Source organism: Cuculus canorus, chromosome 4 (genome assembly GCF_017976375.1).
Source record: "Cuculus canorus isolate bCucCan1 chromosome 4, bCucCan1.pri, whole genome shotgun sequence".
Classification (NCBI taxonomy): Eukaryota; Metazoa; Chordata; class Aves; order Cuculiformes; family Cuculidae; genus Cuculus; species Cuculus canorus.
The window spans coordinates 14,323,403-14,349,153 of NC_071404.1; the positions used below are offsets into that span (position 1 = coordinate 14,323,403).

The window sequence follows — 25,751 nt, forward strand, 5'->3', positions numbered from 1 at the left end:
ATCACGCATTCTCTCATTTTTCTCTTATGTTCCAGGTTAAAACATAAAACAATAAAACTTGTTTTGGCTGCTATAGCAAAATCGCTAGAAAATACTGCAGTCCTACCTAAGTATTATTTTGTAAATGATTTGCAAGGTATCTTCCATTTTAACACAGGTTGTAATGGTTTCCTGCTGATACTTCCAGGCATAGGATAATTCATAAATTAAATTGCCTTCCATTTTAGCAAAGTAGCACCCACTGTGTTTGGAAAACTGCCACTGAACATTTCCATACCTTGAAGTCCTGTCCATTATCTGAACTCTTTTTTCCAGCTTCTTGTCGGGCACGCTGGAGCAGCGTCTGCCCAATCACCTGCTCCATGTGCTGCTGAAGAAACTGAAGAGCTTCTTGAATTTCTGTGACTAGCTGCTGGTGAAATTCTAAATGGGTTTGCTGCGTTTCTTCTTCAAGCTTCTCCTCCTCTTCCAAAATGTGCGACTCCTGTTAATCAGACAAAAAAGATAATACTGCCTGTAAATATGCTGACAAACTCAATCAGCTTCACTTTAAAAGAAAGTCCTACACCCTTTCATGATGTCACTGTTTTAATACTTGGAATAAAATAATTTCCAGCAGAAGTGTATGTACAGTCATTTAAGATATTGTCTTTGCAACAAAATTATTGCCTTTGTCATAGTATGTACAATAACTGCTGTCCTATCCCATTAGTCGTTTCCTAGTGATGCATTTCCATCTTTGTATTCAGCATTGTTGAATTTGATATTATTTCTATTAAAAATATGAACAATCTAGTGAAATATCCTGAGTCCAGTAAGGGATAATTATGGATGCCTAGAGAAAATGCACAGGAACAAGGCAAGTATCCAGTTATGCTCCTGGAATACTTATTCAGTTTGGAGGGTCTACGTGTTAAAAAGCTGGTATATTGGTACTCATGGTCCTTGGGAGTGGCCATGAATATGTTTAATAGCACTTGGAAACCATTTGCACTCTTGGCCTGTACAGCATCCTGTGGTGGCGAGTTCTATAACTTATCCATACATTTCTTAATTTCGAACCTGCCATCTATTAGCTTTTCTCAGTGCTCTGTTCTTTATTAGAAACATGGAGATAGAAACAAGTGAAAAATTGTTCTCAGGTCACATCATTATGCCAGATGACACCTCTTTTTTAGGCTTGAAGAAGTCTCTGGATCATTCTTGCCACCATTTCCTATGCTACTTTCTGAGTTCACTTTCCCTCTAAACTCTCTTTAGCACACAAAACTATACGCTCACCAGCACAACCTGTTCTATCTTCCTTACATGCACAAGTCTTCCACAGATTGCCTTTTATTGTGTTACTGAAGTCCTTCTTACATAAATATTCTCATTTAAGACTAAATAATATTAAATTATTCTAGGGCTTTTGACAGTATCTATTTGACTCTCACTTGGAAATAAGAAACGCAAGTAAGAAAAGAACCTGCTCGGCTCACATTCATCTGTGTAAAATAATGATGTCCCTATTAATACTAGGTTATTCTGACATGTCTTTATTCATAGCCCAGATATGTTTTTGATGAGATTTTTTTAGGCAGTCAGAATGTCATTAAACTGTTTCTTTTTTTCAAGAGACCCTATGTCATCTTATCGTGCCCAAGCTAGTATTCTTTAGTTTTGTTTCACATTTTATATCTAATCAGCAGATAGACATGACATTACCTACCAATCTAAAATTGGCACCAGCTCAAATTAAGTTTAGTTCAAACAACACAGTATGTCTAAAATTCTGGTTAAGTGTCTGTAAATTAATCTTCTCCTTAACTCCTTGTATATTGGTTCTAGTTTTGGAGGTTTTTCATAACATTTTTTTGCTCTGAGTTTTCAGAGTTCCACACCTAGGCCATACTTCCTCAGCAGCACGGATCTTATATGTGTATTTTCATGTGCTCCCTTGTGAGATGTGTTTTAATGGAGAGAGGCCAAAGGAAAAGCAGGGATATTTCATTTTTGTTAGGGAACACAGTGATTGCATCAATTAATGTCCCTGTGGGAGCTAAATGGGAGGGAGTAGTGGAAAGCACATAACAAGAGGAAAGTAGTCATATGCATTTGTATTTTATTACTTTATATTTTATTTCTTCTGAAGGTAAAAGAGATTTTGAGAATTTCACACTTAACCGGAACTACTTCATCAGAAGTATCAAACATGAAAATGGCAGCAGATAGAATTTCTTTATTCCTCTTCCAAGTGGAGAATTAGGGCTTGAATTACGAAAATTGGAATTAAAAGCACGCACAATATTATTCCTTAGCTAATTACACAGTGACAGCATGGAGCACAGAGCTGCAGTGCTGAATAGGTTCAATACATAAGTGCAGCAGCAGTGGCTGGGCAGTGGCTATCACCAACACCCACCAGGAGAGTCCTCTGAGGTTGAAATTAGAAATATGGTGTTCTAGGTAAATATCCAATGCAGATGAGTAAATAACTAGTAACACTTAATGGAGTCAAGAACAGATTTGAAAGTGACCTGTGGGAATATAAAGTCTAAAAGTCACAGAATCATAGAGTGGTTTGAGTTGGAAGGGACCTTAAAGATCATGTAGTTCCAACCTCCCTGCTATGGGCAGGGACATCCCACTAGATCAGGCTGCCCAAGGCCCCATCCAGCCTGGCCTTGAAGACCTCCAGGGATGGGGCAGCCTGGGCACAGCTTCCCTGGGCAACCTGTGCCAGTGCCTCACCATCCTCATTGTGAAGAAATTCCTCTTTATGTCTAGTCTGAATCAGCCCCTCTCCAATTTATAGCCATTCCTGCTAGTCCTATCACTACATGCCTTTGTAAAAGTCCCTCCCCATGACCTACAGGAGCTAGACTATTTGGAAGGATGTCAGGTGAATGGATGCTAAGCATCTCATGGACAGAGGGTAAAGAAAAAATGCAAAATGTTGTCAGTATAGAAGAACTTGCTGGGTCTGGTGGAGGGAAGAATTTCTTGTGATGCTCAAGTAAGAACTTTTCAAATGCATATTACAATCCTTAGCAGAATTAGTAAGGAATTTATCTTATCCCAAAGCAGTGACTTGTATAGAAGTCCTTTAGAAATGTTGACAGGCCTTCTTTCATTAGTATTTCAATATAAATAATTAAATAACCTTGCTATGATAACATATATCACAGATAACTAGCCAGTACATAAAATATTACGGAATTTAAAATGCCTGCCTGAACTAAAACAGGTACACTCAGGGACCTCCTGTCCCAGCAGTGGGTGCATTTTTGATGCAGCATATTCTCCTTTCTCTGTGGAACTTCAGTATTTTTACTTTTTGAGATCTTCTACAGCTAATTCTAATTCCAGACATGACAGCATATGAACCCTCTGAAGAAAAACCGCCCAGACACCATACGTACCACTGCCTTCTGTAGCTGCCACTGATCCTCGTCCTGGCAGGGGGACGATCCTTGCTGCAGAGTATGTTGCTCTCTCAGTTCCTGAAGCAAGCTCTTCTTCCTGGATAGTTTCATCCGGGCCAGGGCTGCCATTCCAGCTCTTCGGAGGCTTAACCTTGTGAGTACTGAACATAGCAGAAGTCGGTGCTTTTGCAATATATAGTTAACAGACCTGTAAAAAGGACCATTGAAAGTCGATTAGGTAAGGTGTTTGCTCATTCAGCACACCTGTGTTCAGCAAAGTCATTGCTCAAAAATGACAAGAGTTCCTATTCACACTGAATAACGTCGTCTCATACCAAGCATGCCCTGGAAACCTGCCCAGGCGTAAACTATGAGTATTGCTGTGATAGACTTCTAGTTCTGTCACACTGAAGTTAAATCAAAATAAAAATAAGAAAAAATGACATAAATAATAATAATCTATAATTACATTATACAAGGTTTTTTAATAGGAGTCTTGAAATAAGACAAAAAGAGAATACAATCAGAACAAATGGAAAGTTATTTCAAGCTGAAGAACATGCAAGGCAGCATACCTTGGTTTATCAAGGAAATATGCTCTGAAGAGACACTGAAGAGGCTAGCGTTAGCTGGCAGGGAAGACATGGCTGAAGCAAGTTTGTAGTGAACTTTAAGCAGGAGAGCAAATTTTGAAGTTGATTTCGGACTAGGCGAGCAAAATCTGTGTGCACATTTGGGATGATATAACATGTGTTTGACTCGTATCTAACTTTGTGTATGTGTATGGCACCATGAGATCTCTATCTTGGGAAATGTTAGAGCTAGGGAATGTGAAAACGTAAGGTTTAACTGAAAAGTAGTGTGAAAATAAAGGAGTGCAATGGCAATAATACCAATATTTCAAATAGACAAGTCTTCAAGCTTTGATTTTTGGTAATATGGGGACTACGGTGAATGAAGAAATTTGATGTCTTAATCAAAACAAGGCAAATAATACAGAATTGTGTTTTTTTTTAAAGGCACCCCTTATCAAAAGATGTTTAGCTGTACAAATATTAGATAAAAATAAGTTTCCTTGGTGAATACAGACAGAGAATGCTTGAGAGGAGTCCTTAACACACAAAGCTGCAGTCAGTGGTATTCTAATAGCAGAAAGCAAAGGTAGAGCTGAATGGTGCTGGACTGAACATTTTATCTTGGAGAATACTCAATTCCAGTGTGACATAGAGACTGTAAAGAGAGTTTGGTTCAGAATTAGAAACCAGCCACAAACATAGCGACAGATACATAGAAAGCACACAATTTGACAAATCACAAAGAATATTTTTGTTACCAGGAGTAACAATACGTGTTTTTTTAATTTGTTCTTGATACTCAGCCAAAAAACTAGAGTATCTGCCTCTCTGTCCAAAGATGCCCACAATCCTTCAACACAGCTTTCCACAATGTAAAGTACACAAGTTTTTATCTGTTCATGCAGCTGTGCAGTTTTACCCTACTGCTTACTGATAAAACCATACTTACTCATCACTGAGGCATCCTAGTCTGCTTACAACACCTTGAATTATATTCTCTTGTTTCTCAGACAGGTGCTTTTGCATCACAGAAGACAGAGCATATTCCTTTATCCATAGCTAAAATCAGGGCAAAAAAATTACAATTGTAAGATACTCTGATTTCAGTCATTCCAGTCCCCACATTATGAAACAGGGGTTCATTTGATGATATTTTGCTAGAAACAATCATCGTACTCTTTCAGCGAAAAATTCATGCTGAATTGAAATGATTCTACTTAGAAATATATTTTTTTCTGAATGATAAAAGTCTTAAACAAAGGTCACTGAAAAGAAAGGGAGGCTTTGCACTGGTTTGGATCCACTCTGAGCTGTGTCTCCTGCAGATTTTCTTGTTTGAACAACAGAGGAACAAAAGAAAAAGAAGGATTCCGCACAAAGTATTGCATCGACTCTTATCAGCAGGTCACAGTAAGCTTTTTGTTTGGATTTTTTTTTCACTGGTAGAGATTGCAGCTTTTATTTTTACTGAACAAAATAAAGATATCATCTTCCATCACACTTTTGTGTATAGTGCACAGTGCTAATAGTTAGAAATAGAGATTGCATGATTAGGTCTACAGAGCGTAGGTTTACAGTACCTTCAGAGTGGTATTTAAGTCTAAAAATTTAAGCCTTAAATGTTTTGAAGATTTGCCATTAGTGTGTAAACTTTGGAGATATGAACTTATGATTTTTTTTAGCGTATTGCCAGAATTTAGTGAATAATAAGCCATAAGATGAAATGGTTCTAAAATGCAAACTCTATTACGGTGAGATGAAGAGTATATTTCAGGCTATGTTGGCATTTGGATAAATGCAGGTTGCCTGCAGACATATGCAGAGCCCTAAATTATATATCATACTCAGGCTTTCTGACAGTTTCATTTCATATTCTAGCCTCATTCAGAACATGAGGGACTAAATTTTGTATTACTGCAGACAGAGGGTTTCACTAGATCAATGCATCCAGCAAAGAACTAGATGTGTAATCGCACAACCATTACTGTTAGGAGGTAGGAGTGGTACCGGCCTCCCTCCTGGATTTGATAGCTTTTCCTTTGGAAGCAGTGATATCTGCAGGAAAGGCTTGATGTGTGAACACAGAATGAACTCCCCCAGGAAGTGCAGAACATCAGAAACCATCATCTTCGGCTTTAAAATAAAATGTCTTTCTTTCTTGGATAGCACCTTCCCTGTAGTATACACAGCAACACATACAAATGACTCCTCTCCATGAAGAAAATGTAACCAAAACACATACTCCCGAGTAGAATGCCTGGGAAGGATGGGCAGGCAGTCAACAACAGGTGACAGACGGAAAGAGTTCAGATGAACATGAGAAGTACAGCCTGAAAGTCTGTATCATGCTGGGAAGCCCACAAGACATACCTGTGTAGACAGACCTCAACTTAAATTTGTGTCTAGGTGATCCTTAAAATCACAGAGCACAACTGAGCACAGTGCCTTCTCTGATTGCCTGCTGCAAGTTTCAAATTAAGGTCTATTGGGTCTCCAGGTATCATCACGACAGATGGCAAACGCTCAAAGTAATAACTATATCAGTATTTCCTTTTAACAGCTCTGTGAATATGGCTTCCTATTGTTTCACGTCCCTGCATATGCCTAGTAGATCCATCACATTGTGTATTTTAATGTTTCTTTCAGCAGTCAAAATAAAGGCCGAAAATGACCTTTTAGTTTTTAGAAGTATTTTCATTTTCAATGAGAGACTGTCTGTGGCGCAGATGTGGCTTCCTATCATTTCCGGAGACCTGGTTATTCACTGAAGTTGCTCTTGAAGGGCCTTCCTGCACACTTAATGTCAGTTTGTGGATCAAATCTGATGGAAGACCAACAGGATACAGAAAACGGGAGACATTTTCTGAATTACAGCTGGAATAATAAATGATACAATATTGCAGCCAATAAATTAAAACTTAACACCTCTGCTGCTATCAGTACGTCATATCCAAATAGGCACTCAGAATGATAACAATGACAGGGACTGTAGATGTTGTTTGAAGAAACAGTCTAGTTCTGTGGTGGTGAACACAAGCTCCCTTTTAATAGAGGAGTCACTTTTTCCATTGTGAGTTAATTTAAGAAAAGCTCTACGCAAAATTTATAGAAGGTCTTGTCATCCCACGAAGTCCCATGGAAAGCTGAGAATACAACAGAAAACACCCTTGCACACAGTTATTAAACTGAACAGCAGAAGTTCACTAGCCTTATAAGTAGCAAGAGAACGAAGATGAAAGGATAGGGATTTTTACGTATTTAAGATGGGATGATAAATAAGGAAGATTGAGATTTGGACCAAATACTAAACCAGTGTTTCTTCTCCAAAGGTCTGCTGAGAAGATGATCTAGAAGAGAAGGATCAGCCGGGAAAAAGAACAAAATATTATATGTTTTACTGCAAGCAACACTTCAATGGCTCACTGAGATGAGCTGGGAAGGCTGGGTATTTTCTACTTCCAAAATACTACAAGAACTCATACATGCAGGCACAGATGCAACAGCAAAGATCCTCTGGGAATCTGAATTTGAGGCTGCCAGCATACTGCTGAAAAATAACAAAACTGAGACAAATATTTCATCAAGCTAGATGGAAGGTCAGGCTTTGCGCTGCGCTGATCTTCCAAACTGGGCCAAGACTACAGGTGCCTCTCAAAGCTTTCCTGTTCTGGGGAATGGCCTTACTTTACTTGGAGACAGGCCAGCATGGAGTGCAGAAAATGACACTACTTTACAGAATCAGCAGCTGGAAGAGAGCTTGTGGTTTCTGATTCCTGCAGTTAACCAGTAAAATCAGTGACCAGAGTATCACAAATGGGGAAGTAAAGCTCTAAGGAAGGTCTGGCTCCTTGAAAAGAAGAGTCATTCCAATCACTACAAAGAAAATGAATAAAAAATTAAGAGAAAGAGAAAAATGTATGCCATGTCAAAACTGATAGATGCTGGCTCAGCATTCTGGGTGTCAAGCAACAATGTGGGAATGGACAGACATATCCTCACCCTGTGTTTTTTTTCTGCAAGCTTCTCAGTGTTTGGCTTCCTGGCAAAAAGTCCATTATGAGACCTTCCAAAGCACTGCTGATATTAAGTACTACTCTCTGGCAGTAAAGATGAGGAATATACCTTTAGAAGGTAATGAAATCCATAAAATATTTTGATTTAGACCTCAGAAACAGCAGCAAATTAGACCCAAGTAAGCTCAATCTTTTTTTCTACAGCTTTCAGTTTGACAGTTTTAGCAGACTCTCAGGAAATTGAAGGAAATCAATTTCTCCCTAACAGCCTGTAGATGGGGTGTGATGCATACTGAATTCCAAGCAAGTACCTCAGCTTGGCGCAGCACCCTGCTCTCCATAACCACTGCCCAGGCAGGAGAGCTTATCTACAGAAATCATGTGATAGGGTCTACGTGGGGAAACACTAAAAATTTATTTTCTGTAGTCATTTATTCTCATTTGCCTCGCTCACATCCTCAGGTGTATACAGAAAAAGTTAAGTATTAAATTGATTTTTCTTTTCAATTGTAAGAGATTCTGTTTGCCGACATCATATTCCAGATACGTATAAATGCTAGGGAAGACAATCTCAAAAAATGCAGTTCAAGTAAATGGCAAAAATGTCTTTGTAAGCCACCTTGAAAACATACATTAATACCCTGGTGAAAAGTCTTCTGGTGTTAGACTTTCCAATTCTGTAAAGCAGGTGATTCTCTAACTCTTAGTACAGTGCATTTATCAAGAGGCAAATAAAAGACATATCTCCTGCTGGAAAATGCCTGATAAATAAAAAGGCCTGTTGGTATGAATGTTGATTTATGGATCTTCTGTTGTGTCCAGCACTGTAACACCTATGGAATCTCCTAAATGACATGATCACTTGTCACAAGTGTCCGATTTATCTTCTCTTAAGGTGGAAAAGCAAGTGCTCCTTTTTAGAGGATGTGTCAGCTTTTTGCTTAAATGTGCATGCTGCTGCATTCAAACAAGGAAAGGGCCAAGAAATGCACTTTGCCTTTGAATGTAACATAATCAGTTGTCTAGTGTTATTCACTTTTATACAGGAAAACCTGCCAGCCTAGCTTTGGTGGAACAGCTATCTCCTTGCATTCTTCTCCATGGAGTTAAGCAGACTTTACTCCAGTTTAGTTCAAACCACTTTGAAAAACCCACATGCATGAAGTTAAAAAGGCTACTTAAGCTCCTGCAAAGAATATAGTCTTGAGGAATCACACATTTTCCCACTAGAAGAAACCTTTGTCTCTTCTAAACAATTTATCCCACAGAATCACTTGTCCCTAGGACAGCTCTGTCTGATGCTCAGGGAATTTTTACATTGAATAATATAAAAACTGCAGTGCTGGTGACCCAGAGAACAATGTGACAGCTCAGTCATTGCTAAGTGAATTCCTCTATAGCTCAGTAATTACTGTTACTGATGTCAGCAAACTCTTTATTCTTTTTTATTCCCAGCTAGGAAGCCATCTGCTTTATATTATGAATGCTGTGGTACACTGAAAGTGATGTAAAGTCAACTTTCTAATTTAAATAATCTATGCTTGGGCATGACTGAAACATCTGAATTAACATACAATAAATCCATCATACAGTGCTGTCTACAGAGGTATTATCCAGCAGCTGGGTGCTGGAGAGGAACTAATCCTTTTAATCCCTTGAGAAAAAAATCCCAGGGTGTGGTCTCTCCACTCAATATTTTGCCCAGTGAGAGAAAGAGAGGGATACATAAACAGCATTTTTGGAACAAAACTTAGGGCCCTCTATGGAGAGTCTTTTATCCATTAAGCAATATCCTCTCTGGCCCTGAACAATGGCTGAGGTTCAACAGGATAGTGGAAGGAACAGAGCATAGGTGTCTCAACATGCACTCTGACTTCTGAGACAGTGGTTGCACACCAGAACCTCCTCCTTCTCTGACTGTGTTTTTTTAGAGACAGCAGATACCACCACGGTACTCCAGGCTCCATGCACTACAAGGCACACTTGTGGTGCATCTACTAGACCAGACTGCTCATGTCATTCACGTACAAGGACACACAATTTGTAAACACTTGATGAATGTGAAAATGAACAGCAATCTAGAAGTTTAAGCTTGCCAAGTCAGGTATTGAATCTAATCTTTGATGAAAAGGGGCAAAATAAAAAAAGTTGAGGTCAGACATAGTTTCATTAACCACTGAAGATATAGGTACGCCAAATTCAAACACCAAATGCCAGCCAGCAGTCCTAGAAAACACAAATGCCTGCCCTTAACTTAAGGCATGTGAGCAGACTCATTGGCATCACTGATTGGTACCCAGCATATTTTAGTTTAGCCTGCTAGATATCCCTGCGAGACAGAAACACAAGAGGCAAGCAGAATTGTTTTCCAAAATAATTGAGATAACAGGTTACAATCAAGTAAACATAAAATGATCAGGGAGGCACATGTTGTATAATTTCAAATTCAGGAAAACAGAAGAAAAAAAGGAAATCGCTAAGAATTTCCAACTTATAATTTTACTTTTGTATTCCCAAGGTGGTCCAAAAACACTGGTCGGCAAACCACACTGCCAGATATAGTAGGAAGCCCACAGTTGCCTGAATCACAGTAAATTTACGGAGTCTTATGGAAAAAACCTAAATATGAATGGGTGGAAAAGCTAAACACCTTATAGCAGTCTCTAACAACCTGGGACTCAAGCAATACCTTACTAACCATGTACTCCATTGTGCTTGTACTTCAGAGAATGAGGCTAGGGAAAAGTACCATTTTTGCCTTTGTTAAAGAACTCTGCCAATCTTCTATTTATGAAGCTCACATTTCTCTATACGATGAAGCACACACTTGACATTTGAAAAGGGGCACAGTTCTGTATAGCAACAGTCTTTCTTTGACTAAGCTGTGTTAGTCTTCAAATCAGTGTTAACAGAGACTTAGCATTGCATGAATAAATTTCAGGTATGTTTGAGTTTCAGCCTACTGCACACAACAAACAGGAAATTGAATATGTGTTTCTTCACCTTCTTAAAGAGTAAGTTTGATATAAAAGTGTACATCATATGTTTCCAGTTATTATAGTATTAATACATGAAAATGATTAAGAAATATTTATCAGTGTAAGCCTCTTCTCCTGTAGAATGTACTCATATATACCTTTTCCAAATAGACTAGATGAAGGGTTTTTTGAATTGTTTCTGTAGATGCCCCAGAGTTGAGGATATCAGACAGCAACCTTGCCAAAAAATGTTTATGTGCTGATAAAGCCATCAAACACTGTGGACAGATGTTCAGTAATTACCCTCTGACTCCTCTATGCAAATCTACACGCACAGCTTCTACATTCACCACTTTGCATAGGCCAAACTTCCAATCACAATTCTGGATCTGGGCCTTATATTTACACACAAAATACTCACAGACAAATATCTTGATAATTTTTTTTTCTATATCCCTGTTTTTAGACCCTTGTATCCCAGCTCATAATATGAGTCTTACTTTTTTTTCTTGCAATAGCTGTTCCTGGAAAAGCTTCCAGCGTCTCTGGCGGTGGGTCTCCCATTTCTCCAGCTGAGGGACCAAGGTCTCCTGCCACTCCCCTTTCAGTAGCTCACATTCTCTTACAGACAGGCCAGTCACAACAGGCAGGGTCTGAAGAAATAACTCCGTCACCAACTCTGCTAAAGCATGGGAAGCTTTACAGTACAGCTCCTAACAAAAGAGGGACAGAGAGACAAGTGAGAAAGCGACTCCCCTGGCCTCATGGAGCTGTTTCATTCCATGTCTCCATGATGCCAGGGAGGGAATCATGTTTCAGTGAAGACACTGGGCCAGTGACCAACTCCTAGAGCTAAAATGCAATGCCAGTAATGCTTGAGTTAAAAAGACTAGGTTTTGTAGATGGAACAACTTAAATGTTTTAGCTCAAGGCACAAAAGGGCATTTAAAATGCAACAGTGCCCTGAGTACGTGAGACCTGGAATCCTAACTGTCACTCACATGCAACTGCAGTACAAGGAACACCTTGTTTTACTGGCTATAGTGATGTGTTATAAGAACATTTATTTTGAAAATTTCCGCAGAAACAATGCAGTGTAGCATAACACCTCACAGGCACATTTTCAAATATGCTGATAAGAAATGAATGAGGACAAGAAAGAATGAGAAGTAAAAAGGGACAGTACAGCTTTTAGTTAGGCAAAATTGACATCACTGATGTTAATAGCTGGTGCTTTAAAAGATAACATACTTCAGTGCCTGAAGGACAAAATTATTTAAATTCCTTCTGATGCAGAACGTATTCAAGCCTAAGAAAACAAACATCTTCTGGTAGTTTTATCAAAACTAGTCCCATATGAGCCATTTTCAATTGCTGAGGCTGTTCTACTCACAAGAAGAGTTTGGGTGATTCAGTCAGATGGCATCCGTCCTAAAAAGCCTGTTCAAAACACATATTGTCACTGCCAAATACACAGTGATAATAGGAGCTGTTTGCAAACTTGCTACAATTTGAGATAATCCCTGAGGAGAAGTGAGGGCAGGTAGCTTTCCCCAGCAGAAGAGAGAAAACAAAGGCACATTGGAAAGGTCACACGGACACTGCAGTACTCCAGCAATATAAAAAGAGAATTTTGTGTGAGTTCCATGTGATCTTAGCTTTATTGCCTGCTTGGTTTTGCTTCCATTGTAAATCAGTGTTAACCCTCTTAAAAACATTTATATTTCTTTCTTTGCCTTAAAACACAGCTAGCATTTTTAAAACTTTCCAGCATTCCTGTTGAAAGAATAAGTCAAATAATCTAGCTGTTGCTTTCTTTTAAATACAGGACAATTACAATCTCTTAAATTAATGAAATCTATAATCTTTCAACAGAAACAAAGATATATGTATCTAGATGCCAGAAATATTTGTCTGCAGCTCATAGACACGGAAAGTTCTAGTGGACTTGTCTTTTTTGGAGAAATACAATGGTATAACATACTACTGCGTACCATTCTAACTGCTAGAGGTGGTATCACAAAAAAGATGTTAAACTGCATAGTCAAGGACTCAGAAATAAAGAATGACCAGAACTTAGGTTGCATGTGAAATCTAGTTCTGTGCCTTTGATCATGATGGTAACTTTGGGGCTCCTGTACTGTTTCCGCAGGACCTTTATCTATTCTGTGTTTAGGTTTATCAATACCTGTTTCTTAAAAATCTTTACTTTGTATTCCTTATTTACTGTAAAATAACCCTCTAGGATGCTATTCACCATTAATAAGCTGTTTCACAAACAATAAATAGCTTAACAGCTCCCTGCAGTAACCTCTTCTTAAGGATAAAACTGAGGCATGACACTTATCAAAAGTGTTCTCTATACCTTCACGATGAGCTGTCTTAGTATTTTTCGCTCTTACCTGTTTAAAGAACGCAAGATTTTCATAATCCAGCTCCCACTGCTTTTGTTTAACCTCAGAGTTCTGAATTCTTGTAAATCGGTCTACAGGTTTCTGAAACTGGGTACTGAGCGTGAGAATTAACAGTCAAAGACTTAACAATTGGATACCTCATTTCTAGTAACACTTCTCACATCTCTTCCAATTGCTCACAATCTGAACATGCCAGTATCATCATCCTTAATTATCATAGTTAACAGTTCCTGTTACAACAATAGGCAGGATTTATACCATCTTAATCACCTGTGTAATTGTGGACTTGGCTCAGCTTGCCAACATTCACGCAAAATCATTTGTTTGAATTTTCTCTTCTGCTGCTTTTTATTTTAAAATCCAAGTCTCCAAATTCTGTGATTTAACATAAGCTCAAAGATCCTATGTTTCCAATCTCTGTATCCCATACAACACTTAAAGAATGATCACTCTGTCTCTGTAAAACATCTCTTCTCTGAGCTTTTCTAGCCTTCCAGGATAAGTAAACACTAGTACCTTTACTGAGTGTTTAGTAATATAAGAATTGCTCTTGTGTTTGAAATAGTTCAGAAGCAGTCTACAGGAGTCTGTGGCATTTCTACTGCGATCTCAAAAGATCTCAGGCAGGGTGTTAAGAAACTCTATTCTTAAACAGAGTTCCACCTATGGCAGCTAAATCATGTTGTGAGACATTTTGCTGCAGAACTGATAGTATTTCTCTGGCATGCTGACAGCTCTGTACTGTTATTTACTAGGAAATCTTTTGCACAGAACACAAAAAAAGATATTTTGTTTAAAGACTAAGTGAATAGTTTTGCTTGCACTCCTTGTGGCTTCAAATTATGCTGTATGCATGCCTTTGGCACTGTCAGAGTGGGTACATATTTACCCAGGACAAACGTGACTAGGTCCTGTTCCCAAACACTTACTTATATCACTCATTAATGTGATGTGCCGAGTTATCACTAGATCAAAGGGGCGTAAATATGGGTCTGCAAAATACTTCATGGCCCTCTGCTGATACAGGTGTATGGAAGGACAAGAAATTGGGATTAGAATTCCAGGAGCTGTTTTTCACATCAGTAGTCTTTTAAAAATAAAAATGCTGGGTGAATACATGGAGGGGAAGCAGGACTAAGCGGTATGTTCTTTACATTTCATGTGTGCTGCAAACTAGCTCACAAAACAACAGGAAGCATAGTCAGGTGCTCTTAAGTCCCCAGGACCGTGATTTTTAACAGGACTGAATACTGTTCCCTTTAAGTTCTGTGCAGGACACAAATCCTGCACTTGCTAGTCTCATCCATGGTCCAGGATCTCAAAAGAAACATAATGACTATCAAACTACTAACTTCTCTTCAGTATTCAAGGTACCACTAGCTGCTGGCTTTTTCAATCCCAACACTTAATCATACGGACATGAGACTGCAGGCAGTCCTTGCAACCCAGACCCGAACATGACAGCATTATTCTCTTCCCAGAGAGCAAACAGGTACAATGTAATTGTTGCATTGCTTAATGCAGCACTTGAAAAAAATGCAGTGGAATGGCCTTTTCAGATTTGGTGGGGGAAATGGTTAAGTCTGTATTTAGGAAAGACTGCAGATGTGATTGAATTCTACCAAAAGTGACTGAAGCTAACAAAATAGTTCAAAGCTACTTGTGCTTTAAGGAATGCACTCAATCTGTAACGGCAATGAAGTCTGTCTGTGAACAAGGACAGCAATGATGTATTATAAAGATTATTTTCCACAGGGGAAAAAAAATAAAACTTAAAATCCTATTGCTTCTAAGGTCTTACTTTTGGACTAGAACACCTACAAAATAGCTCTTACAAGCCTCCTGATATACCATCTCTTGTTTTTAGAACTTTTACTTAATGAAATTTATTCAAATTGATTCCATTAATAGAATAGCTGATTGCAGTGTTGAATGAACCTGTTTGTAGTATCTGGCAGTCAATCTCAAAGCTTTTCAAAAAATCTCAAGAGAAATTCATCAAGCATAAAGAAATAGCATGGGGTGTATGCAGAAATAAAATGGGCTCAGATTAAAATGCTGAGTGCATACAACTTTCAAACAAGGCAATAAATATATAATTTTGTCGAAAACCAGGGGAAATACAACAGCTTATCAGATTTTACTACAAAACCAAAGAACAATATTAATGTTCTTCCTCAAACTTAAATGATTAAAAGGTTCCTACATGCAGATGAGAGTAAAGTGAATGATGAAATTGTGAAGTAAAATGTATTTAGAAAGGCTGGTTGTACTGTATTTTAAATGCCAGCCACTGATTAGTATATATTATCTTCAAAGTGCAACCTCATAGCTATTTGTTAACTTGCAATACAACAGTATTTCATTAAAATAATTAAAATTTGTGGTCAAAGCTGTAGAATACTCTTGCATATTTCTCCAGAAACTCACCGGCTTGGGCATTTCTTTAGGAGGTAGCAGATTCACCTTCCAATCCATATTGTATCTTATTAAGAACAGAGATTTAATACTCAGATCATACATCCCATAAATACTCCAAATGTTCTTTGACACCACTGGCCACTAGAAGACACTTCACATTAAACTCATGTTAAATGAGAAAAAGCTGACTGCATGTACTTCTCTTCCATGTGAAGAATTTTGGAATACTAATTGCAAAATGAAACCAATACTCCGCTTTAAGCATCCTAACACCGGTAAAACACAATGACACCGAAGTCATCCTTAGCATGACCTAATGAAAAAAAAAAGGTTTGGAATGGAGGTTCATTGAAATTCTAGTTTTGCCTTCACACTGGACCTTGATTGATTCAGGAGACAGTTTCGATCTTCCCTTTCTGTACTCTCCTTTTAGAAATGTGTCTTTGTATATGAGGTAATGTCTTTTACTAGATCTAACTATTAACAAACTGTTTGCAAATTATGGTAAAATCCTTGCAACTGAAAATCTACCCTCGCCGAAACAAAACTGTTACCGTGACACAATATCCCTTGAGATGTGATAATTCTGCAGATTCTGTATATGAAAATATTAGGCTAAGCAATTCTATTATCTCTGACACAATTCTTCCCTCAGTTATGACATCTTGTGATTACCAAAATCACTTGCCCTCACTCCTCAACTTGCACTTCAAAAATTAGTTATGAAGCCTGTGTCTAGACACATATTATTCATCTACAGCACACTATTTTAATCCACTAGCATGGTTGAAAAGTCCCACACTATCCTCCAAATATAACTCACTCATTCACTTCAGGCATCAACAGATTCCTTTGACCTTCGTTAAATCATTTTAATTGATTTATTCATGTGTACACAAACCAAACCTACTCTATTCTATGCAAACAAAGTCAGCTTCCAGATCACTGCATTTTTACATATTTATTCACCAATTTGGATAACTCTTTGATGCACTGTATCACTACAGGCTACGGTTGTGCTAGAGGGCCACATAAATCTATCTTGGTGAACTCACAAACTGATTAAAAGCAGAAAAATGAAAAAATAAAAAAATAAAAAAGGCATAGAAATTTGAGAAGGATTTAGAAGAACATTGTGAGGAGTAGGTAAGGATCTTCTCCCACAAGTGAGCAGCACTTACAGGAAACTGACATCTTTTCTTCTGTCCCCAGTATATTCATTGGTTCTTTATTTGGTCACATGGTGACCTTTTCCTTATATTTTAATATTGCCTCTTGCACTGAGGTTATCTTTCTACTTATACAGGAAAGTAAGTCTGTCAGGCTTGGGTACACTAGGACAGGCCAAGGTAACTACTGAAAGAAATCAAGTCATTCTAGTGCACAACTAAAGGAGGAATGGAAGATCTAAACATTTTATCACATATAAGTCTTTGTCACATATACAACCCTGCAAGGCCATCTTCCCTTGAAAAAAAAAAGGCGTAATGACCTTCAAATATAGCAACTGAGGTCTATGAGCTCAGGGCAATGGCTGGACACTTGGGCTTTTGCACTTGGTCGAATGACTTTGTCAGAGCGTAACCCTTGGGAATGTTATATTGGCTGTCTTCATTGAGGATTTATTGCGGTTTGTCATTTACACTGCAAGTTTTGATACAGTACTTAAATACAGGTGGATTGTTTAGACTCTGGGAACTACCAACCTGTCAGCTTTACCTCTGTGCTTGGGAGTATCATGGAACAGATCCTCCCAGAAGCTATGCTAAAGCACATGGAGGACAGGGAGGTGACTAGTGGCAGTCAGCATGGCTTCACCAGGGGCAAGTCCTGTCTGATCAACCTAATGGCTCTCTGTGATGCGGTAATAACAGCAGTGGACACAGGAAAGCCAACAGATGTGACCTGTCTGGACTTCTGTAAAGCCTTTGACGCCATCCTCCACAACATCCTTCTCCCTAAATTGAAGAGAGATAGATTTGATGGGTGGACTGTTTGGTGAATAAGAAATTGGTTGGATGGTCACATTCAGAGAGTAGTGGTCAACAGCTCGATGTCTGGATAGAGATCTGTGACAAGAGGTGTCCCTCAGGAGTCCGTACTGGGACAAGTGCTGTTTAATATCTTCATCAACTATATGGACAGCAAGATTGAGTACGCCCTCAGCAAGTTTGCAGATGACAACAAGCTAAGTGGTGCAGTTGTCACACTGAAGGTGACAAACTAGCTGGTTAGAACCCAACTGGGACATAAGTCTTGTAGCACAGTGCTGACTATTGTCACGTGAAGATTGCTGGTACTCATCTGGTTAGTTTAATGTTTGCTTGCTTGGGTCTACCTGAGCTGCAAGCACACCACTGCACTGTGGACTATCTCAAATCCCTGTCAGGTTCCCATGAGTATCTTCACCTTCCCCGCTGGCTGCAGTAGATTCTTTCTAGCAGAAATCCAGACAAACTAAGTGAAGGGGAAAAGCTCCAATGCCCAGGGAAAGGCTTCTGCTTGTCCAAGATGAATTTCTACTATGAAAGTGTGGTGGAGCAGAGAAAGACGCAAAGGCTTTGTGACTGTAAGACACATCTCCTTCCCTTATTGGCAAATCTACTTTTCATTTTATGCCCCAGGTACTGGACAATGTGTAACTACTGCACTCCCCTCAGCTGTCGAAGTCAGAATAGCTCCATTTACCTACAGGAGGGCTATGCTAATTTGTAATTTCTTTCTAGCTTATGGCATTTACAAAGTATATTCAGAAGCAATCTGTTCTAAAATAGTTTACAGTATCTACATTTAGTGTTAAGGAGAGAAAGCTCAATTGTCCAACATGTTAAATACCACAACAAAAATGTTTTATTATAGACAAAAAAAAAAAGTGGAAATTAAGATTTGCAGACCCTCATTCAACAGATGCCAGTTGGATCACAGTACTTGCAGTTTTTCATGTCTAGCAGTGTTTGTTTGGGTCTAGGAACAAGACAGCAGCTGTAATAAGGAATATAATGGGTTAGAGCTGCGTGAATTGGCAGAGTTCAAGTTTGTGCATCTCTCCTAGCAACCTGGCAATTCTAGAAACACTTAATTCACCCAAACCAATTTTTCTTTAATGGAGAAGGAAACTTAACTAACAGTGCGGAAAGAAATAGGATTTTCAGTCTGATCCTAGCGTCACTAAAGCAAAATACACAATAAATGAAAGCAATATAATTTCACAAATGAGATGGAACTGTGAGGGGTAAAAAAATCTGTTTGGTCTCCAGAGGTTTCATGTGCATTGAAGAAGAGGGTGGAGAAGTTAGTAACTCTGGAGAACGGACTGTAAGCAGTAATACCAGCAGACATGTTAGGTTTTATGCAATTAAATAGCTTTGTATGATCAGTCTACTGTTGTTCACTGGCACAACCCCTCAAGCAAGCTTTTCCTTTCTCCAAAGCAATAGTTCTTCTCAAATATCCTATTGCTTGCACTATGACATAAAGCCATGGCAAAATAAGTTGTTCTAAACACAGTGGCTTTGCATATTATCAATTGAATTTGAAAAAGTGCATGTGGACTAACGTTAATTAATATTGTGTGGGTATCTTATCCTAAAGTGATAGGAACTACAAGTTTCCACAACACCCTGATCTGGTTATAATTAAACATGACAAGGATTCTGTTGAGCTGAAAGTGATTAGTTCCAGCCTAATTACAGGTCACTGATGGTTACAGTTTTGGGCTTCATCAGTTAGGTCACACTATCTTATTTTTTCAGTGCAGTCAGAAAATAAGTAAAGATGATGCAAAAGCATGAAACACCTACTTATTTTCCAAATCAGTAATATAAAGAAGTATAAAAATATTACTTATACCAAAGATCCGAACTTATTTCAGGGAACTAACCAATGCCAAAATTATTTATCTGAGAGGAAAAGAGATGAGAAAAATGGGTTTGGAGATGTAGTGAACTAAGAATGGTACCATCCTACCACGGTGCAGAGGAGATAATTATGCTACATAAATACTACCAGTAGTAGTACCAGACATTGTATGCTCTCAACTTTACTGTAGCCTTGTTAACCACCCAGGCAGCATTTTTTGGCAGACCACATGGACACTTTCTGACTAATATGAGGTTAGGAAATGTAGTGTGTTGGGAAGATAATGGAAAAGGCAAGCTAATGTGGAAGACTGTCCTCGTTTGCCAGCCTAGCTTCCTGGAGCTGCCATGATCTCCTGCAATTCCCCAGCCCTCCTTGAGGCCTAGCATTGTGTAGTGGATTTAAAGGACCTTAAAAATTATTTTAGTAAATGACATAACACTAGAGGTGGCACCTTGTAGAGATCTGCAACAGCCTCTGTGCTCTCACAGTCATCCTCTTCCTCCAGTTCCCACTGCGCTTGCCGATGCCTCTCTAACAGCTCATGGTAAGCCTAAAAGAAACACAATAGATATATTTAAATAGCTGGAAATGTTTTGACAGCTTCTTGTGACCCTCTTCCTCCCTCCTCTGATCCCCTTCCCACATCTGATAACAACAGTGAGTGTTTTTCTGGAACTGTGACTCAGAGGGAAATGAAACTTGCCTTTCCACCTCAACTTGAGCATAAACATTCTTGAGTATAATGCTTCATAGCTCCAGCCATTTGGGGTCAAATAATACGTATGCAATCTAGAGAACAAGAAATGATCTTATTGACAATCTCCTTTCCTGTGTATGAATATCAATCCATCATTGCCAGTACTATGAGGTGCAGAACAGCCATCAGACACCTTAGTTACAGCTGTGTTACATGGTACAGTGCGGGGTGCTCACCGTATCCCAGGGTACTGTCAGATGGCACTCAGCCTAAAAGGCTGATCTATGACTTGATCCCAATTTGGTCCCTGGGCACAGATTTAAGAGTGATGCAATGTTTTTCTTCAAGCCTGGACTATGGTGTGTTGGCAGGTTCATGTGCTGTAATGGAAGACTGAATTTCACAGACAAAGAACATCTCATTCTATAGACTACTAAGTGGTCTTATACGTAAATATTCCCTATTTTGATTTAAACTGCCAAGTGCCATTTTACACTCCCGTAATAAATATGGCTTTCTTCATTATATATGTCAACAGGGCTCTTCAAAAGAACACAAAGTGCTCATAAACTCTTCACGTACAGGCCATTCTTGTAGAGGTGGACATTAAAATTCACACTTATCATGAAATCACAGCTCATCACAGAATTTGACCAGTTAATTGCTGTAACTTGTATGCTTACCAGGGGTAGGGCTGAGTAAGACTGGGTTACTGTAACTGGCACTTTTTTGCCTGTGTGCTTCATTTGATCATTTCTGTATTCTCTGCCAGTGAAAAACAAAATTAAAATGCTCTTTTTCCACTGGAAGCACAGATGAAGGAGACAGAATGATACAAGGACTCTAACCTCTACTATCTACGTTGTTCTGTCAAAAAATCAAAGCTGCAGCAACTAAATCGCTACCATCCAACTTGTGTCCAGAAGAAATCTGTGTGAACAAAGTTCTTTGCAAAATCCACTTTCTTCACTGGCAACCACTTAAAATTCAGCAGACAAGTCAGTTACTGACAAGGCTGCTACAATGGTGGTGTAAAACCTCTAATGGACTGGAGAGGGGAAGGCAGAGAAGAAAAGTGCCTTCAATGGATACAGCTCAGGGCTCATGGTAAAGATTCAGCATCAAGCCCTTCACTGCTGGGCTAGCTGTGAAACCATGAAACAGGTTTAAAATAGCTCCCCAGTGCTGAGAGGATTGTTCACACATAATAACTACTGGACTATTTAAATCAAATCATAGGAGCTGCTGAGATATTTATATATTTTTTTTCTTATTCTTCAAAGAATCTCTGGACTCAAGCCCATTCTGTTTTGAGACAAAAGGTTCTCTCTGATGTGGCAGCAGGGAATCTTACATTTCTGACTTATTTTATTATTTGCACACATTCATAATATTAAGCATTTCATAATATTACGATTCAGTTGTGTTATGTCCTGCAACATGAAGTGCAGGTTGCCCATTCCTGCTCAGCCTGTCAAGCAGATCGTTAGTCTACAGTTTAACTAACTGTATTTTTTAGCTTTCTAAGGTGAACAGAATAGAACATGTCTTGCACAAAGCTGTGTGGCTCTGTCTTTGTAGGGGAAAGGTCTTAATACAAAATTTCTAAGCTTTGTTTAAGGAAGTTTGTATGTGTCCAAGAGTTTTAAATTATGCATATAAGGAAAATTTATTCACAAGTGCTCAATGGCTAAAAAAATGTGATAGAATTACTTGGCTCAAGTTATGAAAAGCCAAAGAAGTAAAACATGCTCTACCATTTATAAATTGCCTTGAACTTTTTGAAGTGAGGTGTTGCTAGACAGGTGCTCCATACAAGAAGAGTAACTTGGATTATCTAATTCATACAATATAATTAAAGAACTACAGAACTGCCGTGTTGAGATCAATAAATTCTGACAGCTTGCTACAGCTGGTATCTGGGTTTTCTCTTAGAGTAATTTATCTAAGTTATCAGATTTCATCAAAAATTTAATGCTGCTGGATGTAACCACTTTAACCTTAGGATTAATAATTTTTTAATTTCTTAATAACTTGGGTCTGTAGTTTCAGCAGTAATAGGAGTTTTGTAGTTCTCGGCATTTACAGCTAAGAACTCTGATTTCAGATATACATTCTGAAAAATAACAATAGAGCTCTACAGAAAATATAGCCAAGAAAACATTACACTGGCAATTGTGTACTATATTAAACTATCTACTGCAAATCTTCTCTAAGGTATCCTGTCAGTGATCATAATGAGTTTTCCCTCTGCTTATGTGACATTTGATAGTCTCTTGAGTCTTAGTAACCTCACTCCCAGAAAAGCAATCAGATCAGTGCAGTCTGCTTTCTTCTGTGAGGCAGGCCAGATACTTCCCCTCCAGAGATTTCCTATATTGAACCTAACACTTAGTATCCAAGTAAAAGATGTTTTTGACAAAACATGCCATCTAGCATTAACACCCTTTGGCATTTTCTTCCAATGTGACAAGACCAACACTGGAGGGAAAGTTCCTAGGGAAGCTAGGCAATAGATGGTCTGACCCTATTCTACTTGTGCTTCTGTATACAATTCTCAGGGCAATTCACCAATCCTAATTTTACAGAACTAGGAGAAATCAGTGATATATTTAGCCTTAAAAACTAATGGAAAAGTGTAAATAAGCTTTTACATGCTCACCTTAAGAAAATCATGAACATTTTCAATATGAAAAGATTTACTGAAGAGACTCTCTTGTTCAGCTTCCTTCTTGTGTTTGTTCTCTTCTCTCTTCTTTGCACGGCACTCCAGTCGTTTCAAGATCAGGTCTTTACTTTGCTGCATACTTTCTGGAACATAAACCAATGATCATTAGCTACCACAACTCCACAGGGAGAAAGAAACACCTGCTTCTGTGACACAACATAAGCTTACAGTAATCCATTAGTGAGTGAAATAGGCAAGTAATTACCATGCAGGATTTCAAATTTGATTCTTACCCTTATGGTCTTTTCAGATGTCAACTTTTGCATTGTTACACAGCAGTTGAATCTTTTGGATCACAACCACTGTGCACCCTCCCTTTCACTGCTGCTGCTGCTTATGCAAAGGCACTGAATTAGTTCAGGAAACAGATTTCCCTATGCAGCACCCAAAGCTCCCCATTCTGCTTTGGAAAGGTCCAGAAGTGGCTCACTACCTAATTACAGATATGCAAATGCTGCTGTAAGAACAGCGGCAGTAACATATGATTGGGAGAAAAGGTCTAGAGCAGTGCTAGTTCAGATTAGCTTGAACTGCCAAACAGCCATCCCAGGCTTCCAATGTGACTCATCAAGAAACCTCCAGCAAAAGCTGTCAAGAACCCTCTGATTTTGTGCTAGTACTGTGAGAAATTTGGGACCAAGTTCTTCCCCTCTTCATCCTTCCTATACCTCCAAGCAATTTATAAATTCTGAGTCTGTCTGGACTTCGGTGTGGAGTAGAATTGGTGCATATGATGTTCTGCTATCACTTGACATCTCCTTGCCTATCTACCTAAGAAGAACTTTATTCTTTTCTTCCACCATGCCCCAGACCAGTACTTCACTCCTGACGCAGCTAAAGGGGAATGCAAAAAAATAGCTATCTGTGGCTGCTGTCCTGGCATCACATCAAATTGCTTTAACTATGAGGAATTACTTGAGAATAAATAAAGGAGCACAGTACTGTAGCACCAAGCATGTTACTTATTCTCCATGCTAATGTATTGTGTTTACCCACAGGCTGATGACGCACTGACAAAACACTTGAATGTGCACTGAAAGTCCTGTAATCAAAATGTCATCTGAACAAATGAAGCAACTGTGATTTTTAAACACTATTTGACTTTTAACTACTTGCTTGTTTGTTTCCCAGGAGCAGAGACATGCGGGCTTTGTGTTCTGCTTGTGAATTATAGGTACAGTATAACTTACGTATTTAGGAGCTCATAAGCCAGGTCAACATAGACATCTCATGTGAAAATGCTGCACTCCAGATTGTTTTTTTTCAAGAACGTCCTTTCTATCTAAAACCAAGAGATTGATAATGCCCATCTGCACAGGCTGTACTAGCTGTAATATATAGCTATATTTAACTGTAAACATCTACTTTGCATAAAACCAGGGCCTTGACAGAGGCATTTTTGCTTTAGAGCAACAGAAACTTGACAAAAAGTTCACCCTCAGCAAATTTCCAAATGACACCAAGTTGAGTGGTGCAGTTGTCACACCAGAAGGACAAGATGTCATCCAGAGGGACCTGGACAAGCTGGAGAAGTGGGCCTGTGTGAACATCACGAGCACCAGTCTAAGTACTCACCATTAGTGAAATGCGCTAGCTGTTCCCAGAAGGCCTTGTGCAGATCCGTTAGAAGTTCTTCCTTTTGTCGGACTGAGAGATTATTCTTTACAGTTAAATGGTCCAGAATATTTGATACAATATTTAATCTACACTTGCACTCTTCTGGTATATAGGACTTAAGTAAATTGATCATTTTCACCATAAGCTCCCAGTTGAATAACCTTTCCTGAATGTCCTAAAACAAGTATAAAGAAATTCTGTTTAGAAATCAAGAAAGGTCTTTGGTTGCACTTGTCCATTCATTGAATGACTTATTCCCAAACTACGCAGAAAATTGTGGAGGCTTCTCAAGACTGTGTGAGCAACAATCTTCATATACTTAAATACTTCTGAAAACTTTCACTAGTGTAGAATAGCAGTGGGTTCATTTTGAAATGAGGACACATCTGATTTTGATACTGCTGGGATTACTTCAAGAATGCGGTCAGCTGGAATTCAGTAAATATACTAAAAGTTAGCATAATTATCTATAGCCTAGCAGATTTCATTACACTATTACAGCAGCAGCTCAGTATTACAGCACGGAGTGAAATTTCCTCAGTGAGAACTGCAACTACTTTGGACAGTGCTGCAAGGCTGGAAAGCGTGTGGCAACTACTTTAGCTAACAGAGACACACAGACAGTGACCTTTGCAATGGGATGCAAACACAACAGTAGTGACTTCAGGTAGGAATATTTCCTGTATCTGTATCTAAACACCTCATTTGAAGTCTGCCAGTCTGAAAGAACTTGGTGTACAATGGCCTGGTATGGGTAAAGTGCGATCAGATGCAGACTATTTTCATACCCGACCAGCTCAGTTTACTTAGCTCCTTCAATGTAAAACTAACAAGCTAATACTCACTGTATTAATTTATTACTAAGCCAAATAAAGCTAGCTATCCATTTATTCTCTAAATTACTAATAAATGCAGGAGGCCACATTCTGACAGTACTATTAATCTGTAAATTCCAGATTTGAATATTCTCTGGAAAGAAAATTAAGGATATGTTAGATATAGCACAGTGCTGATGCGTTTATAAACACATTTTTCCCCTG

General features: G+C 38.7%; 1 protein-coding gene across 7 annotated transcripts in view; it reads right to left on the reverse strand.

Annotated features, from left to right (window-relative positions):
- The window catches only part of EVC (EvC ciliary complex subunit 1), a 72,625-nt gene that overhangs the window by 30,503 nt on the left and 16,371 nt on the right, over positions 1-25,751 (reverse strand). For 6 of the 7 annotated variants that reach the window (XM_054065125.1, XM_054065121.1, XM_054065122.1 and 3 more), the window contains exons 9-15: positions 24,670-24,886; positions 23,029-23,177; positions 20,121-20,219; positions 11,474-11,686; positions 4,932-5,041; positions 3,405-3,615; positions 278-484 (exon numbers count right to left, since the gene is read on the reverse strand). In XM_054065125.1, coding sequence (XP_053921100.1) covers positions 278-484; positions 3,405-3,615; positions 4,932-5,041; positions 11,474-11,686; positions 20,121-20,219; positions 23,029-23,177; positions 24,670-24,886 — 1,206 coding nt within the window. The remainder of the gene's footprint in view (positions 1-277; positions 485-3,404; positions 3,616-4,931; positions 5,042-11,473; positions 11,687-20,120; positions 20,220-23,028; positions 23,178-24,669; positions 24,887-25,751) is intronic. The other variant, XM_054065127.1, reaches the window with a different exon arrangement.